The 16,838-nt window shown below is 41.4% G+C and overlaps 1 protein-coding gene across 4 annotated transcripts in view; it reads left to right on the forward strand.

Moving 5' to 3' along the window:
- The window catches only part of AXDND1 (axonemal dynein light chain domain containing 1), a 55,545-nt gene that overhangs the window by 16,507 nt on the left and 22,200 nt on the right, over nt 1–16,838 (forward strand). For all 4 annotated transcript variants that reach the window (XR_012160321.1, XM_073356526.2, XM_073356522.2 and 1 more), the window contains 12 exons: nt 490–572; nt 1,654–1,710; nt 1,833–1,941; nt 2,756–2,877; nt 3,287–3,427; nt 5,015–5,119; nt 6,209–6,329; nt 10,254–10,355; nt 10,922–11,088; nt 12,976–13,051; nt 13,341–13,575; nt 15,501–15,714. Coding sequence is in view for 3 of the 4 variants with exons in the window: in XM_073356526.2 (XP_073212627.1) it covers nt 490–572; nt 1,654–1,710; nt 1,833–1,941; nt 2,756–2,877; nt 3,287–3,427; nt 5,015–5,119; nt 6,209–6,329; nt 10,254–10,355; nt 10,922–11,088; nt 12,976–13,051; nt 13,341–13,575; nt 15,501–15,714 (1,532 nt within the window). In the remaining variant the exon portion in view is untranslated. The remainder of the gene's footprint in view (nt 1–489; nt 573–1,653; nt 1,711–1,832; nt 1,942–2,755; nt 2,878–3,286; nt 3,428–5,014; nt 5,120–6,208; nt 6,330–10,253; nt 10,356–10,921; nt 11,089–12,975; nt 13,052–13,340; nt 13,576–15,500; nt 15,715–16,838) is intronic.

The following is a 16,838-nucleotide window of genomic DNA, read 5'->3' on the forward strand; positions in this document are numbered from 1 at the left end:
GTGTGGCTATAAAGATTTTAAATTTGAATGAGCTCTCGGTGTAGATTTAGGGAGGATTTTCATTTGCACTCAGCATTGCTCTAACTCTGTGAGAGTTTGACTGATGTTGATCTGTGTTAGATTTAGGCCTGGTTTCTCACCCAGCACAGTCTTTTAATCTGTTACCCTTTGATCTAATAACTCACTGCTTTTTTTTTTTTGGCTATACAATTTCTTCAGCAGCAGAAAACCTCCCATCTCACAGTCGGAATTCAGACACACGTTTATTTTGTCATAAATTTACATTTATTTTAGATTTGTGAAGTGCACCAATCATCCAGATTCTAAATACATACATGGAGAAATGGGATAGCAGTACGAAAAGCTTCTGCACAAGGCTTGCTCTCTAAGCAACCCCAACAGATATCCCTTCTGGGGTATAGTGGGCGTTTGTGTGCAGCTTTTACCAATGTGTTTTATGCTCTGATGTCTCCGTTCTGTCCTTCACAGACAAGTGTAGCAGATAGCCTGGTCCCTGAAGAATTTCACATTGTGAAGAACAAAGGAGTCCTGGGCTTGGAGTATTATGATGAGTGAGTGCTTGTATGGTTTACAGAGAATTCTCCTCAAAGTTTAATGGACTGTCTTGCACTATAGAGTGGGGCAAGGTAACAAGGCCAAGAACACTGGCCAAATATATGCAACCTAATCAAGGGGTGAAGAGTGTATAAAGTCTGATTTAGCAGTTGTGTTAAGAGCATATCTAGAAAAAGGGCTGCAGAAGAGATGTCAGGCAACACCTGTCCCCGCAGAGCTGTCTGAGCAATGCTCTTACATCCATTGCTGTGTGATGGCTAAAGAGGGCCAAACCTCTCTCTCTCTTTTTTTTTTTTTTTCATTCCTCTGACTACCTCTCAAGAGCTGGGCTGTCAAATGTATTTCTGGTTGGGTCTGAATGTGGCAGTAGAAATCTGGTGAGACCACAGAATTACAGAACTATAGGGCTGGAAGGGTCCTAAGGAGGTCATCTAGTCCAGTCATTAGAGGGCAATGCTGAGAGATTCCTTAAAGTCACGGTTGGCTGTTGTATGAGTTTAATTGGAGTGTGTCTTTTTACACTCTACCCACTATTTAGAATTGTATTCTGCAATAAAGCTAGACAGGTTCCCTCAACCCACATAGTGGATCTTCAGGGCCCTAGTTGTAATCCTGAAGCTATCCTCTCAGGTTTTCCACCTTTTAGTCCTCCTGGCTGTGAGGCTTCAATTAAGTTCACTAAACCTTGACCAAAGAAGTCTAGAGAGAGTTCTTTAAAACCCTCAACACCATGCCTTAAATTTGTTGGAGTCTCATATTCTCTTCCTTTGAGATTAGGAATTAAATCCCAGACTTCTGAGTGGCAGTATATATAATGTTAATATAAGTAATATTAATAATAATATTAGTATTGTGTGTTATATTTTTTTTATTTATTGGTATTATAGTAGCACCTAGGAGCCCTGGACATGCACCAGAAGTCCATTGTGCTATGTGCTATACAAACACAGAACACAAGGGCAGTCCCTTCCTCAAAGAGCTCACATTCTATACAGCACCTTTGAGGCAGTCCTGAATTCTACAGCTAAGCCAGAATACTGTCTGACGCAGGTTTTAAAATTTATGTTTGTTTTACAGTAAATACACAACACTACTTGAAGATAGTGAAAATAGACTGCGGCTATTCCCATCTATGTGAGTACTGCCCTGCACTACGTTTCTATTAGAAGAAGTGACAGTATGGATTTAATTTCTATGTAATACCTTGTGCCATTTATTTAAGTGAATAGCACTTCCTTTCTACCCTGGACTTTTAGGAAACCATCTGGGAGATTAGAGGTCATCCAGCTGATGAAGGTGATGGACACCATGCTGGAGAAGGCTGGAGTAGATGATGAGCAAATCGGGATAACAGGACCTTCACAGGTAATGTCTTGTCAAAATCCTGCGAAATAACATCTCATCTACACTAGAATTTATCCCCTGCAATATTTAAGGGGTCTCCCAGTTGTTTAATTCTAATGCTATATGCTACTGTGGGTCTTCCTTCTCATCCTGGTACTACTAATAGAGACTGTTACTTGTTGAGGATTTGGTCTGTTCCTCTTGGGATTTGGTCTGATTTATGAAGACTGACAGGTTGGCACCAGGGCATTGGGTGTTGGACTTTCCTGGTGCAAATGTTGCCAACAGGTGAAATGTTTTTAATGGCTAGTGTGAAAGAATTAAAGCAGCAGATTCCCGATCTCCTGATTGTGACTACAAAAGGAGACCCAACAGCTACTGATCCAAATTGACTGAGAGGTGTTAAATGCTGGGCCTTCAGAAACCCGTCCAGGCTTGAAACAGGATGTCAGAGAATCTTCCTATCTTAGGGCTATCTTCAGGTATTCCATGCACAAAAATTGGGCAGATTTGGACATACAGAGTGAGATATTAAAAAGCACTCAGTATCTGCCTAACTGTTCCCATTGGAGTTAACAGAAGGCTCCCATCAACTTTGATGGGAGCGGAGTTAGGCCTATACTGAGCACTTTTGAAAACCGTATCATTGAACTCATGCACAATGACTCTTTCTCCAGTACACTCTACCATTTTCTTCTGAAAAAAAATCTATCACAAGGGTTTTGTTTTTTAAAGTCAAACTTTGTCCAGGATTTCTTTACCCCAAGGTCATCGCTGCCAAAGGGTAAATTCCTTGACAAAGCCTGCAAAGATCCTGGTTTTGTTTTTTTGCCAGCTGCACAATGTATTGGAGGTGCTGAAGACAGAGCAGAACATTTACAACATAGTGTTCCATGAGCTGATTCGACAGGTCAGTGTGGATTGTGCAGAGAGAGGAGAACTGCTTTCTAAGCTTAGGTGAGAATTCACAGCATTCCCTTTCAGATTATGGCTGTGTTCAGACTAGCTTGGTATTTCATAAAACCATGTTGCCTCCAGGAATGTGAAGAATAATTAACTGTCACTCTCCTCAGCACCACTGCCTTGTTCTCTGTAAGTGATTTCTAGAGGGAGAAGCTGTGAGTAGAAAGCTGAGAGCTCCTTTGTGATCAAGGTTCTTATACCGTTCTCTCAGAGATCCTGTATTTGGCACAACCGAATAATCCTAGAATGTTAAAATCCTGGCTTCAAATGCTCAGAAGATTATATTATAGAAATTTCCATACTCAGTAGAAAGAGGATCCTCATTAGATACTGGATTAGCAGATGTAGATTCTCAGAAAGGTAAGACAGTTTTCCCAGTTTACTGTGTCTCTTTCTATTACAGGCAGAGGTATGTGAATCTGCTGGATCGGATCCCCCAACAGATGAGAAACCTTTACAAAGAAATGATGGCGCAACGAGTAATGGACAGGCACATTACAGAAGAGTTATACAATTTCAAGGAATCTGTTAGACGGCTGACAAGGTCTGAATCATGATTGATCTTCCTAAATCTACCTTCTGTGCAGTAGATTTGTTGAGTGTTCTGCTCTTCCATGGTTTCTGCTTCCATGTTTTATGCTGTGGGTCAGAACAATATTGACCATCTCACAGCCATCTTACCTCTTATGCAAAGCTTCTCGTCCACATTCTTAGTACCAGTCCTGTAGAACTGTAGCATAGAATGGCAGCACAGTCTCTTCCCTTTCTTCAAATCAGGGTGGATAAGAATCAATGACTATTTAAAAAAAATTAAAAACTCACATTTGTTTTAAATTTAAATTGAACTTTCTTTAAATTGAATTAAAAAATAAACCTATTTAAAAATAAATTTGAAATAATGATAGACTCCATTAAGACCTAAGTGAATTATAATCTATTGAAATAATTTAAATTAAATATAAAACATATGATTAAATAGTGAATATTTGCTGCCAAGTTTTAAAGAAAGTCAAACCATTGAACTGATGGCAGTCAGTTGCTAGGCATCTAGAACCAAAGTATGAAGTGTGAAATCAGCTTTTGACAGCAATAGCCTCTTCTGCTTGTGCAGAGAGAATATTTTCTTCATTTCAGTTTATTCAGGTTCAATGACTAGTTCATTCAAAGTTAAAAAAACACTTGGGAGTTGAAAAATCAGGAAAGCTTGTTTTCCTCTTCTAAGCTATGAATAAAAACTAGGTGTGAGAGGATGAGATTTACTAGTTCTAAAATGTTCAAGGACCTGGTGACCACAAACAGTCAGTTCAATTCATTAAATACAGATAATACCTTCTTTGTTTAACACATTGGTAAACTTTAAATGCAAAACTTATTTTGATAAACTTTTTGATTTTTTCTGGCATATTCAATATGTTTAAAATAGTTTTAATTAATAAATAAAATGCTGTTTTGGTGCATTTTTAATTGAATTTCCATCCAAACAGAGCTTGACACAAATCAAAAGTAAATAATTAATCATCATCTAGTAAATACGAAATGCATCATTCACCATTTTCTAACTTAAAAAATGGAAAGTTAAGAATCAGAATAAATATACGGTAAGCTATATTATTGCTTAAATAAATATGTATAGGTATGGTGTATCTTCCTTGTTTGCAAAAAAAAATAAAGCACCAAACTTAGTGTAAGGACTATATTTAGTTGCAAATCAATATGTTTTATGTTTCCAATCAATGAGAGTCAGCTTTTCTTTAGGAAAATAAATAAAAAGTACTAATGCAAAACATGATTAAAACTGATTATTTAAATCAAGTTTTTCTGCTTGCTAATTTCATTCATGATTAAAATCAGTGATTTAAATAACTTTGATTTATATCCATCCATCCTGCCTGAAATGTTATGCAAGGCTGTCTGCAGAGGGAGAGCTTTAAGCAAAACATATGCACAAGAAGACCATAGAGTTTTGTTTGCACTGGAAGGACATAAGTATCCCTTAAGATGAGATGATTGGCTGTTTGAGAAAGAGAAGCACACAAGACAGCTAAGGGCATTCTAGATTGAGATTGGTAGGTTGACTCTGAATTGTTCTGATTGCAGCAGGCTGCGAAATGACTGTTCTATGCTATTCCAGTGAGCTATGCGAGGTCCGAGAACATGACTTCAGGGTGACGAGAGAAGCAGAACGGGCCCATGAGGAGCTGGCTGATGCAGTGCGGGATGCTGAGCTGAATGCAAAGTGAGTTCCTTCAGCCCAGGGAAGGTTGGAGTGCAGGCGACATTTCTGGAAGCAATATGATGTCTTTGAATTGAAGGCAAAGCACATACTTCTGCTATTGTCTCACAGGTGACATGGCAGTGTTTACCGTCTGTGGGAAGGGATGCGGCACACTGATTTCTCTCTCTTTAGGGCATTGTAGAGGAGGGGTAGCATATTGATTTCTCTGTGTGTGAGAAACTGGTTATTTCTATACAGTATACTCCACAGAAATTTCTCTAATAGTACCAAATTTCTCAAAGGGATAAGTTGTTTTAATGTTTCAAGTTTTAACCATTAAAAGTCCTTTGTATTTGTTGTCTGTGCATTTTCACATTTTAATGATTTTGACTAAGTACTGCCCCCTCCTCATCCTCCCAGTTCTGAGTTCCTGGTCTCTTGTCAGTCTACAAAAAACATCCGGACCTCATCAGGTCTCAATGTCTGAGGGGCCAACTGATGCAGAGTTTGTCAGACTCCTGCATTGAGTTCTGAAACACCTGACCCAGGGAAGCTTGCATTATGAATAGAACAGTCAGCCTAAACCCAGCACAGACTTGTCTCCAGACTTGTTGGGAACTCACAATGAGAATATCAGTAAAAGGGCTTATTTGGGGTTCAGGGAAAGAAGCTGTGGATTGGCAGGCCTATGGAGTGTGGTAATTGAGGAAAGAGATCTGGCTGAAGCAGGTGTCTGAGAAATGTTTGGGAGCTGTGAGAAAAATAAAGAACTAGGTTAGGAGGAAGGGGATGTAGATTCCAGTAGTGTACCTCTAGCATCTTCTATGCAGTGTAGTTGTAGCCGGTTCAGTCCCAGGATATTAGAGAAACAAGGAGGGTGAGGTAATATCTTTTATTGGACCAACTTCTGTTGGTGAGATAGACCAGCTTTGGAGCCACACAGAGCCTTCAGGTCTGGGAAAGGTACTCCGATTAAAATGTAATAAATTAAATAAACTTATGCTAAACAATCTGTTCCACCTTGGATTTAGCTTGTCTCTCTCACCAAGAGATATTGGTCCAATAAAAGATATTACCTCACCCACACCTTGTCTCTCTGTCTTCTCTCAGTCTTGTGGAAGAATATCGTGAATTGTATGAGTTACAAAGAGCAAGGCTTGAGACCCAGCTGCTCCAGTTAACCCAAGAGAGAGAAATCTGGAGCTCAGCTACATATGACCTGGCAATGAAGGTAGGTACAGACAGCATCTTGGCGGACACTGCCTTACTGCATGATACAAACCATTGTAGCCAAAACTCCTGCTTCAGGATTTCCAAAGCAGGTTTTGTTTAACTGAAATTTTCTGCTCCCAGACCTGCCAAGACTGCTTTTCCCAGGAGACTACTGTTTTTTGGCCCTTTTAACTGTGGAAACTGACAGATATATATATTGCTTTTTCTGGTGCTGATCTTCAGGCTCAGTGCAAGAGGATTTCATATGAAATCAGAGTGATTTGTGTATTTTCAGAAAGTGTCACTAAAATGCTTCCTTGACTTTTCTTAGAGTTTAGATTACCAACCCAGATTCCCTAGACTCTTTCTGTAATTCCAGGACTATATTTTACTTTTTTCATTGTGTCCACATTTGTGATCTCTTATTTTATCCCACTCAAGTTTAACATTTGCTGTGAGAACTACTTGGAGCTGCCTGGGAGTTTTTCAGGTTGTTCCTTAGGATGAGGCAGCAATAGTTCTGCAGAAACAGAATGGGATGATTTTGCGGGGCTCTCTGAGTTTCCCATGGACAGCATTACTAGTCCTTCAAAGCACATCTGTTCAGAGTTATTGGAAATGGCTTGATATTTTTACATTAAGAGATTATTAATGGCCAGATTCTTCCACTCTTACTCATCCTGAGTAGTACTGTAGCAGAGTGATGACTCACCAGCACAGTACCTCCTGCTGGTCCTTTGGGAATTAGCTCTTTTCCAGCCTTGGAGCGCCCTCTGCTGGCTGGTCTCACCTGCCTTGGGCCCCCGTGTCCCTCCCAGACCCCGGTGCCTCTTACCTCAGGGTTCTGTCCCCAGCACTCCCCACACTCTGGGTCTCCCCTCCCAGTGGAACCCCCTCTCCCTATGCCCATCTTGCCTCAGTGGCTACTGCCAGTCGTCATCTAGCCCCCTCTCACTGGGGCAAACTGCAGTCTGTAATGGCCACTCATCATCAGCACGGGGGTTGGACCAGCTGCCTCTGCCTACCCCCGGACTACACCTCTTTAGCCCCAGTGCCTGCCTTGGGCCTTTAACAAGGCCTGCAGCCTGGGGAGTTGCCAGGCTGGAGCTCCCCAGCTCCTCTTGCCTGTCCCCAGCCCTGCTCTGCTTCAGGTACCCTTTTCTTCCAGGCAGCTAGATCCTTCTCCCTCTGAGGCTGGAGAGAGACTGTGACCCAGTTCCTCCCTTTGGCCTTCTTCTACTCCCAGCCCAGCCCTGATTGGCTCCCTGGGGCAGCCCTTTCCCAGGACTGTTCTTAACCCTTTCCACACCGGAGCGGGGTGACTGCCCCGCTACAAGTACCTTACTTCATCTCTTGAGGACTGCTTTTACCAAGAAAAATACAATATTGGAAATATGGTATGGACATTTTTATTGATATGTGTTACCTATCATAAATGCCACATGTGGTTTCTGTTACAGTTTAACTTTAAAAGGCACATTATCCTGATGGTTTGTGCCCGAATTTGAGTAAGTTAATGCAAATTTATACTCTATTGTTATTTGACGAAGGTTATTGCCTTCCAGAGAGCTCCACTAAGCTTCAAACCATGGGCTTTAGTGTTCTACTGCCACTTTATATACAGGAGCCATCTGTTGGGATGTAATCGAGCATGTGCTTACCATTGTTACTTATAAAATACTCAGATACCTTGCATATCATGTGGAATAAATGTTATACCAATAAAATAAAACCCAGCAGGATCTTATTAAAGGGGATAAGACAAAATGTCACATTTATTGTGACTAGTAGGCAGTCAATTATAGCTTTAACATTTCATTCAGTTTCACATTCATTCACACACACACACACACACACGTTCTGCAAATTTGTTATAGTTACCAGTCTAGAGGTTGCCCATGCCAAGTTACTGGCCAGGTAGCTTGGGCATGAGGGTGGAGCCGAGTCTTTGTCAGATGTGCATCTGATGCTCCTGGAGGGTTATAGCAGAACCAGACTCAGAGTTCTCAGTTTCTAGAGTCCATTTTTATAGGAATTTATTCCTATGCCAGCCTATGGGAATTGCTTCATCATGCTGTTGCTGAATCAATCAGTAGATGGCACATTCCTGATGGCTCCGTGCTGCCAGATGTTCTTCGGTTCTCCCATTCTTGAGGCTGTTGGGTGGATTCCAGTGTGCCCTCCGGGGGTCATCTGGTTGTCTCCACTCTGCGCATTCTTCAGCTGATTGATACTGAACTCCTAGGCTGGCACCTCCCTGATCATTTATTATCTGCACCAAGCATCCATCAACATACATCCTCTATCTCTATTTTAATCACAATTGTTAACAAAGTGAGATAAATACAACAAAAGGGTGAGGAGTCTCTGTGTGCTGTTTCTGTTGTTACAAAGTATCGCTTTGAGTCTCTCCTCTCTTAGGATGTAATAACACAATTAGCAGCTTGCAAGGTTCACACGGAGAGGGAGAGAAACAGTAACAAGAAAAAAAAAAAACAAAAACCAAGAGACCTCTTAATTAGCAATGCCCTGGAATTTAAATGATTGGGAATCAAACTTACTTGTGATTTTAATACAGAACTTCTTTAATATGTTCCAACATAATAGCCGAAAGTTGCTGAGCAGTCCTTTAAATCTCCATCCCTACTAGCTTGGAGATGTTGGGCTTTGGCCATCCTCCATCACATAGTGAGTCATTCTAATGAGGTTCCTGCTGGCGTTTAAGCTCAAGCAAGGTAGCGTGGTAAGGAAGTTCTCTCCTCCTCAAGGAGTGTACTTGGATTGTCAGGTTGCAGATCAAAACGATGACAGTAGGTGGCTTTATCACACACTTTGATTCTGCTGTTGTCTCATGCTGTTCATTTATTTGCTATGGTGGCCACTGGCACTGAGGTAGCATTTTTTATGGAGTTCTGTTCTACAAACTATATACTCTGTGAGGCCTATGACAGCAACATCTATTCAGATCTTTCACTCCTGATAGCAGGGCTGTCGTATGTTTGATGATGAGGGGAGACAGTTGTCCATGGCCTGGGTTTGTAGTGGAAGGTGGGCCTCTCAGTGGGTCTGCACAGCAGGACGTGTGTGATGCGCAGCAGTGCTGGTAAGAGACTGGTCTGTGTTTCCTGGCCCTTTCCCATACCACGAGTCAGGGTTAAAATAGTTGATGCCCATCTTGTATGCTGGGGTCAGTGCTCACCAACCACTTTGACAGGGACAGTCTGCCAGTGTTTGGGTACAGCACCTAGCAATAATATGTGCAGCAGGAGGAGTTCACACTAGTGCCACCTGCTCCAGTGGGGAGTCAGCCAGGAGCAGGTGTTGGGGAGACACGAGTGCTCACTGTGACAGCTGAAGGGTAGCCCTGGACCATCCTGAGCCACCTGATAAGCGGGACAGGGCAAAAAGAGGCAACAGGGGAGCAGGGGGCTAAAACAGTGAGGGGCAGAGACAAGGTAGTGAAAGAATTGGAGAGAGCCAAGGGAAAGGGACTGAGAACAACAGCACAAGTAGATGAGGGGTGTTTGAAAGAAGAATGAGATGGGGCAGATATACGACAGGAGCAGCAAGTGGGGGAGTAACCCCAAGCGGGGAGCAGAGACAAGGAAAAGCAAAGGCAGTAAAACATTGACGGGAAACAGACTCAAGGTGAGAGTCCTGCGATGCGGGAGGGAGGGCTGGAAGAGATAGCTGCCTGTCTGGGGGTGTGGGGTCACTGTACGGGACAGGTCACAGGAAGGCAGAAGGCTACCTATCCTGGCCCTGTAAATCCTGTGACAGCTCTGCCCATAGACTCTTATAGCTTAGGGAGTGCTAGTGTGTAGTCAGCTTTTCAGGGTACATTTCTTACACAGCGGAGCTTGGGCCAGTTATCTCCCGGGTTGTTCTCTAACCTCCTCACCACTCCCAAAAAAGCTGGTATAAGTAACTGTGTTCCTTGCAGGTGATTGGAAGAAACCAGCTCATGTTGTCTCGCAAGCTCTATGTTAGTGAAAAGGCATGGACCAAAGTCATCAAACACTTCATAGTGCTTCTGGCATCACAGGTAGAGCTCTGTTTTTGATATATGATTGTGGTGTGGAGAAGGCTATGTTTGGAGAGCTTGTGTCTGTGCAGGGTCCATCTGTCTCAATTCAGAATTTCATCTTCCCAGTTACTATTTGAACTTTAAAGTTTTGGCTCAGGTTTGAATGAATGGTATGGTTTGAATAGGTTCTCTATCTCCTCCTCTATGTTCCTTTCCCTGCTGTTCCCTTTTTCTCCCCTTCCCTCGCTCTGTCCTCAACTCTCATCTTCTCTTTGTGGCTTTTCCTAATTTGCTCCCTCTGCTCATCCTCAGAGGACCAATTGAAATCAATGCTAGTGTAATTGTGTCCTCAACAGTGCTGGCCTGGCACATTTGCCTTCTGATGTTTCAGCACAAATACAAAACTCAAGGGCTGTCCTAATGCTGTGAGTGAAATGTCCAGCTCCCAGGGTCATTGTGTATGCTGTGGAACTGCAGAACATTTTCAGGCTAGCAGTCTGTGAAGTGGGTCATTGTTCTGATCCCAGTGAAATGGAAGGTCCCTTGCCTTATGGTTCTCCCATTCTTTCTTGTGATGCACACAGGACACAGCTGACCTTTCCAATTTGCAGGAGATGACTGAGCAGTTCAGGGAGCTGTTGGACCGCATTAGGGTTGAAGTGGAACATGCTGAAAACTCCAGCAGGGAGAAGCTGCGAATTGTTCAGAATGGCCTCACCAAGTGGATGCAGTACTTCCAGGACAATGTTTTGTGAGTGTCCAGGAGTGCTTGTTTAATTTAGGCAGTGGTACACTAGCTATCTCCACCACCTTTATGTGACAGAAAATTGCAGTGCACCAACCCTGGCAGCCCATACTCAGGCAAAACCCCATTAGCTGGAGGATTTGGCTCACTGGGTGCAAGCTGCATACACCTCACCATTGTTTTGTTAGCTTTGACATCTGTTTATTCTGAAAGCCTTGTCCATAGTTGAAATCTGTCAGATCCAATATGGTGATGTAGATGTCTGTTCATACCTTCTGCAATGATTCTGTCTTACACCCCCACTGAACAACAGAAAACAAAAGATTTCATAGTAAACTATGAGATCTGTTTGTCTGTTCCCATGAAGATTTTGAAACAAATGGAGAGAAATCACCTAAGATGGAACATGACTAAAATACAGGAATTCAGGATAACTTCCAGCACCTCAGAGGCCTTGTAGTTCGTAAGGTTTTTGGATCATCTATTTGTGCTGTGTTTTTTCAATGCAGAGCACAATGAAGTCCTGGTTCATGACTGGGGCTCCTGGGGCTTCCACAATACATGTAACGAATAATAATAATGACAAGGATAAAGGTTGATTCTCTCCAAACAAAGGGAAAAAGTAAATCCTATCTAATGGAAGGACTAGATTATATCCTAAATACGAACACACACTAAAACAATACTTCTTCAGTGGCAATGTGAGGACAATACAGCCTTCCTTAAGGGGGAAAGTAGAGAGAATACAATATAAAATACAGTAACAACTAAACACTTTTAATACAATGTCTTCAGATAATAACTGTGGCTTGTTTTTTAAAAAGATCCTAGGTATTGAATCCTGAAATCAATTTCTGTCTATGAATCCCAGATTGTAGAAAACTTTCTACCACAGTAAACCTTAGATGTTCTTTCAAGTGTTTACAACTAAACATTGACTTAATATAGCTTTGAAACTTTACTATGCAAAAGAAAAATGCTGCTTTCCCTTTTTTTAGTAGTTTGTGTTTAACACAGTATTGTACTGTATTTGCTTTTTTTGGGGTCTCTGCTGCTTGATTGCGAACTTCCGCTTCCAAATGAGGTCTGTGGTTGACTAGTCAGTTTGTAACTCTGGTGTTCATAACTCTGAGGTTCTACTGTATTTATTCCAAAAGCCTCCCACACCTCAGGTGGAAAACCTGACCTCATTGAAGGCACTGGGAGTTTTGCCATTGACTTCAAACGGACTGAGGATTCCACCCTCTAACTTTATAACCAGAGTTTTCTTTCTGAAAGGTTACTCTCTGACTGGTCTGAGAGTGCTCTTGTTTGTTGTTTAAGTTTGGTAATTTTTATGCTTAAATGCAAATAAGTGAAATACCAAAATTTATTTTAATAGGACACTTAAAGTTACAAAATGAGACACTAAAAGTCAGAAGATGCAAAATGTAAGGTTCTCATAGTAACATTAACTTACTTATCATCCTCATTCTACTTACTTGTTGAACTACACATTTAAAAAGTAAAATAGGAATAAAAATATTATATTAAGAATTTTTTTCTAGGATGATTGCAGTATTAGTGAAGGACAGCATTTTGTCAGTTTCATTCACAGCCTTACTGAGGACTAAGCATCCAGTGCTTGTTTGCCTTCCATTCCTTCTGTGCTTGAAGCAATCTTTTTTCCTACAAGGGACTCCAAACACTTTTGTGATTCTAGGGGAGGGCATGTAAGTCAGTGGTGGGGAAGAAGCCCTAAAGACCCTTCCCTTAGCAAAAAGGCCTCTGTTTCAAGTACAGGATATAGCACCTAGCAGGATGTGCACACATTATAAGTTTACTTTTGCTCATTCAGGAGTAATGTTTCTCTTGTAACTCATCTCTTCTCAATTTCTCTCCTTGTACCTCTAGCGGGAAAGCAAGCTTCTCTAATATGAAGGGAGAGGTATTGGAGGAAATCCTACAGGACTTCAAGAACTTGGAAAATGTAAGTGTAGGCGGGTGGGACCACCCCGCTACAGTAAGACTTTTTGAGAAGCATATTCCCCTAGCCTACAAACTAAGCTGCTAACAAATAATTAATATTTAGCTCTACAAATGCTAAGAAGGATAAAAATAAAGCAAGGCTCCAAGTTTATTGTATAGTTGCTTAGTTTGCAACATCTTTTTCATCTTGGGCCAAAAGGGTTTCCATCACCTTTCTGTTGCACATCTGGGGGTGACCCAAGCAGCTGAAAGCTTTTTCTGGGATGACATCTTCATTACTTTCTTTTCAGATGTTGAATGAGGACCTGGAGCAATATGGAGGGGACGTTCTACTAATGAAGAAGGAGACCCTCAAGACTGCTGCCAACCTGCAGAAATGCTGGACAGAGCTGGGACAAACAGTGCTTAGTCGTCACAAGGACATTAATGGGGTGTTGCCTCCAGAGCTCAAAGCCATGGAAGAAATAAATGAACGTACAAATGAGCTCTGCCAGCAGTACAGCATAAGAATAAATGGGGAGAATGGTAAGAAATTACCTATCTTGTCATTCATTCTTTCCTTCAGTGTGTCAGTGAACGAGTGACTAAAAGAGAACCATTGGATATAATTTATTTGGACTCTAAAAAGCCTTTGACAAAGTCCCTCACAAAAGACTACTAAAGAAAGTAAGGTCTTGTTTGTACAGGATGTTACTGTGTGGGAACCCAGAGTGTGACTCTACAGTGTATTAGCTTGCCATGCACTAAGTCACGAAGCTGACCCTGGTACAGTGCTCTGCAAGTTCTGCAGTGTGCTTTGACATACTGCTGTTTGAAATGGGAGTACATGAAAGTGCACTGCAAAACTTCTAGTGCATGATAGTAGTGTTCGTATGGGATATTACTGTGTGGCAAGTTAGTGCGCTGTAAATTCACACCCTGGCTTGCGCACACAAATGTCTGGTGTAGACAAACTCTTAGTAGTCATAGAAACTGGTAAGAGACATGGGGGAAAAAGTGGGGCTAAATGGATCAGTTTTCAGTATGGCAAAAGGTTAACAATGGGTTGCCACAGGATTCTGTACTAACTCCAGTGTTGTATAAGATATTTATTAATGATCTGAAGAAAGGGATGAGCAGTGTGCTGGCAAAATCAGCAGATGACGCAAAATAATTTAAATCAGTGAAATCTAATGTAATGAGGGGATTGGGCAGCACCATGGCAGAGGAAATTCCGTGTTGACAAATGTAAAGGTAATGCACATTGGAAAGAGTCATTTTGAGAACTATTGCTGGGTTCTAAACTAATGTAACCACTAGGGAAAGAGACCAGAGGCATCAATGTGAACAGATGAATAAAACTGGTGTTCAGTGTGCAGCAGTGGTAGAAACAAACAAAATGTTAAGCAGTTATAAGGAACAGGCTAGTGATATTGAAAACATAATGCCGTATCATAGAGAAGTAGCATTCAATCACCTGAATACTATACTAAGCCCTGATCACCCTAGCCCCAAAACTATGTATCAGAATAGAATGGGGGTCAGTATTGGGTGACAAAGAGTAGAGGCCTGGAGAGACTTCTGTGTGAGGAGAGATTGATATGACCAGACCATTTAGTTTAGATAAGAGGGGACCTTATAGAAATATATAGAATAAAGGTAAGTCTGGTGCCCCACTTACCCCTTCCCCTAATAAAAAACCAGGGTACAATCAGTGAATCTTGAAAGTCAACAAATTTGAAAAAGGAAATCCTTTTTTCCCCATAATGCACAATCTGTGGAACTCTTTGCCACAAGACATCACCGAAGCCAGCACCTTTAGTAGGATTCAAAGACAGCTTAAACACTTTATGTGGATAATGAGAATGTGTATAGTTACATGCATCTCAGCAGACAGAGAATATATATTTGCATGTGCAAAATAGGTAAATGAGCAGGTAATCACACCTTTGCACAGGCAGTTTCCCATTTTACACACACATTTATATTTTGCACATACACATGCACATTTACCAGGCAGAAGTTGGGTGCTTGTGTTGAAAGTTTTGCCCTTTTATGTATGAGGCATTCTTGGCACATAAATAAATAAAACCATACTGTGAAAGGGTCTATGCATAGGAACAACAGATCCTTTTTGGTCTGTCTTGATCCAGTGCTTTTGAATGAATACAAGGCTGCTGATTATTGTGATGTTGGCCATTGCTGAGAGCTAGGAATCTGAAATTGATTGAGCTATGTAGGAGATTTATGGTCTGAACCATAGGTCCTTGAAATAAACAGAAAGACACCCATTGACTTAGTGGCTTTTGAATTAGGTCCTTATTAAACAATTAATCTTTAATTCAAGCCTGCTAAGTTCATGCATAGTGTAGTCATTCCTCTTATCATAGAATTTTGAACTACTGGATTCTGAAACTCACTTTTCACTGACTGAAGGAATACAGATAAAGTTTCCTCTTTTTCCCCCCCAGGGGTAACCAGGATTTTGACAGGTTTAGTGAGCAGTATGGAAGATTGGACATTCAAGATGCTAACCAACAAGCGAGGATCTGGCATGCATGAATCTGATTGGCTGAAATTGTTTCGAGTGATTCCTGATTGGCTGACCCAGGTGGCTGCACTGATGACAATTATAGGTTCCGGCCAGTCTCATGAGGATCGGAAGAATAGAAAGCCTCATGTCTCGTAAGATAGGTCTTTGCCAGTGTTGTTCATTCCTCTCTTGGGCTGTCCTGACACAATTTTCTCTTTTCACATGCATGGATAAATGTTCTTGTGTGGTGGACACTGTCTGGAACAGGAGGTTGGTAATGGGCTACAGAGCCTTTCACCTCTAGGCCACCGGCTGAAATTTGATTCAGGTGGGCGGTGATTAAAAGTCATTCCCATCTGATGGCTGTTTGGTAATACCTACGAAATGAGTTGTGTACAGTTCCTAGTACACGTGTCCCCATCACAGCTGACACTTCCTTGGCAATCTTGGAGTTAGAAACCAAGGACCAAATGGACCTCAAAGCCTGACCTCTTCTCTCCCCCCGGAAGTGGTCCCTCCAGGTGAGGGATGAAGCACATTGCTGGGGCAGTGTGAAGAGTCTTGCTGCTCGTGCTTTACTTGTTAGATGGTAAAAGAGGAATTTAGGCTTCAGATTGGTCAGTTTGACACCAGTGATAATTCTAGCATGTGATGAAACTTCAATTTGTATGAAGTTCATATACCAATCATGCTTTTTCTCTAGCATTTGTATTAATTCAAACAGAACACTAAAACATTGTGCATAGCAAATAGTGGCACTTTCTGATTTCTTTACCTTCTGGGCACTCTGCAAAACCCATCTTTTCTCTCTCTTCTCAGGCTGATGAGAAGGAGTTGGCTGAGGGCTGATTATATTTATGAAGAGTCCTTTTGTGTAATTTTGTGTATGTTAACTGATAGAGATATGTTATTATTTTATCAGTTTGAAGAAAAGAAAATATTTGAACAATTTACAATTGGATTTATGAGGTGAAGTTCATCTATGGTGTAACTCTATTGACTTTGAAAAAGTTACATAAGGAATGAATTAACTGCAGAATATGTATACATTATGTAACCGGCTATTTACAACTGAGAAATTCACCAACAGCTACGGCATTTACAAAAATCCCTAAATCTTTTATACAGTATGTAGCAGACTAACCATAGACAATTTAACCCCTCCTCCCACCAAATATATCCAATCCTCCCTCACCCTTCAAACCCTATGTGCATAGGCTGAATACAATGCTAGTTCACAGCTATTCACAACTTGATGGTCATGGCTATACACATT

Source organism: Lepidochelys kempii, chromosome 8 (genome assembly GCF_965140285.1).
Source record: "Lepidochelys kempii isolate rLepKem1 chromosome 8, rLepKem1.hap1, whole genome shotgun sequence".
Lineage (NCBI taxonomy): Eukaryota > Metazoa > Chordata > Testudines > Cheloniidae > Lepidochelys > Lepidochelys kempii.